The 1,253-nt window shown below is 36.1% G+C and overlaps 2 protein-coding genes across 2 annotated transcripts in view; one reads left to right on the top strand and one right to left on the bottom strand.

Annotated features, from left to right (window-relative positions):
* pnpla7b (patatin-like phospholipase domain containing 7b) overlaps nucleotides 1-1,253 on the bottom strand; it is a gene marked incomplete in the record, with an annotated part of 27,702 nt that overhangs the window by 11,995 nt on the left and 14,454 nt on the right.
* LOC118325386 (patatin-like phospholipase domain-containing protein 7) overlaps nucleotides 1-1,253 on the top strand; it is a 2,595-nt gene continuing 1,342 nt past the window's right edge. Inside the window, exons 1-3 of the mRNA XM_035658042.1 lie at nucleotides 1-53; nucleotides 424-544; nucleotides 642-719. Of these exons, the coding sequence (XP_035513935.1) occupies nucleotides 662-719 (58 nt within the window). The 5' untranslated portion in view covers nucleotides 1-53; nucleotides 424-544; nucleotides 642-661. The remainder of the gene's footprint in view (nucleotides 54-423; nucleotides 545-641; nucleotides 720-1,253) is intronic.

Genomic DNA, 1,253 nt, shown 5'->3' with positions numbered 1-1,253 from the left:
TCCTCACCAGTTTGTCCAGACGGGAGGCGTCCTTCTTGTGTATGATATAAAATGTAACTATACATGAATGTTAGCTGAAAATATTATATTTTATGTTCCATATCCTTGAAAGGCTGTGTTTACATCTTTTCTGTTAAAAAACACCTAAATATGTTATTTGTTAAGAGGTGCCCAAACCTTTACATACATCTGTATATAGAATTTGATGTAAATGTGGCATTCTTTTTAGAATATGTAGAGTATATATGATAAATAAACGTATCATATCCATCCATCCATTATGTCACAGATGGGCCATACTCAATAGCTGATATCAGAATTCCTTTATTAACTTATTAATTTAACCTTAGCTTCTATAAGTTAGAGAAGGTTTATAAATGGCGAGATGTATTTATTAAATCCTGATTCCTGGGCGTGTTACAGGAGAGCCAAGCCATCTCCTTGGTGTCGGTGGCCCATGTTCTGGGTGAGACTCACCCCCACAGAGGCCTCCGCAGGCAGCCTTCCCACTCCGATGAAGTGGCCTCTGAAAAATCTGACACAGGTCACAAATAACAGCCTCTCAAGTTTCAAGCTGCCGTAATGTGTGTGAAATAATATTTGTCTCAAGTTTGATGTTTTCTTGTTTCGCACCATAACAGAAAAGTCTGGACTCTCTGACATGTCCACGTCTAAATACAAGAAATCTCGCGCTCTCTCCACCCCAGTGGCTGTTACAGGTTCAGTATACACAAATATACATACAACATATTTAATATATTTTTCTTCATACTTTGATATATTCTTTATATTGCCTTTCCTGTCTCAATAGCACACATGCACAACTATGTGTAACCTTTTTACATGTAGAAAAGAAGGCATTACATTTAAAGATAAACATTTAGAAACTGCAGTCTGCCGCTAAAACTGAAATCCAACTTTGTGTTAGTTCTATGTGAGCTAAATACTATTTTTCCAGGTCAGCAATAATAACTTGTTGCTATTATAAAACTAAATCACCAGTAATTGCCCACGTCTGCAGCTAATGTTATTGCTAATATTCTAGGGATGGTAAGGTTCACCAATCGGTGCACATACATAAAAGTTCAAGATGAGATCGCCCCAATTAAAAAAGTGTGTATTGAATACAATTGTCAGCTTGTTTCTAACATCTTTATATCAGTAAAACCAGATTGATTTATATGTACTGAATATATACCAATCATTTTATGTCTAGATTGATTCCCCCTCTCTAAAGTGTTTCTCAAGCTGCT

The sequence above is a fragment of the Morone saxatilis genome, unplaced genomic scaffold (assembly GCF_004916995.1).
Source record: "Morone saxatilis isolate NCDOM2014 unplaced genomic scaffold, NCSU_SB_2.0 Contig16, whole genome shotgun sequence".
Classification (NCBI taxonomy): Eukaryota; Metazoa; Chordata; class Actinopteri; family Moronidae; genus Morone; species Morone saxatilis.
Note: the sequence above shows the minus strand (reverse complement) of the source record. Positions and strands in the feature narration are given on the sequence as shown.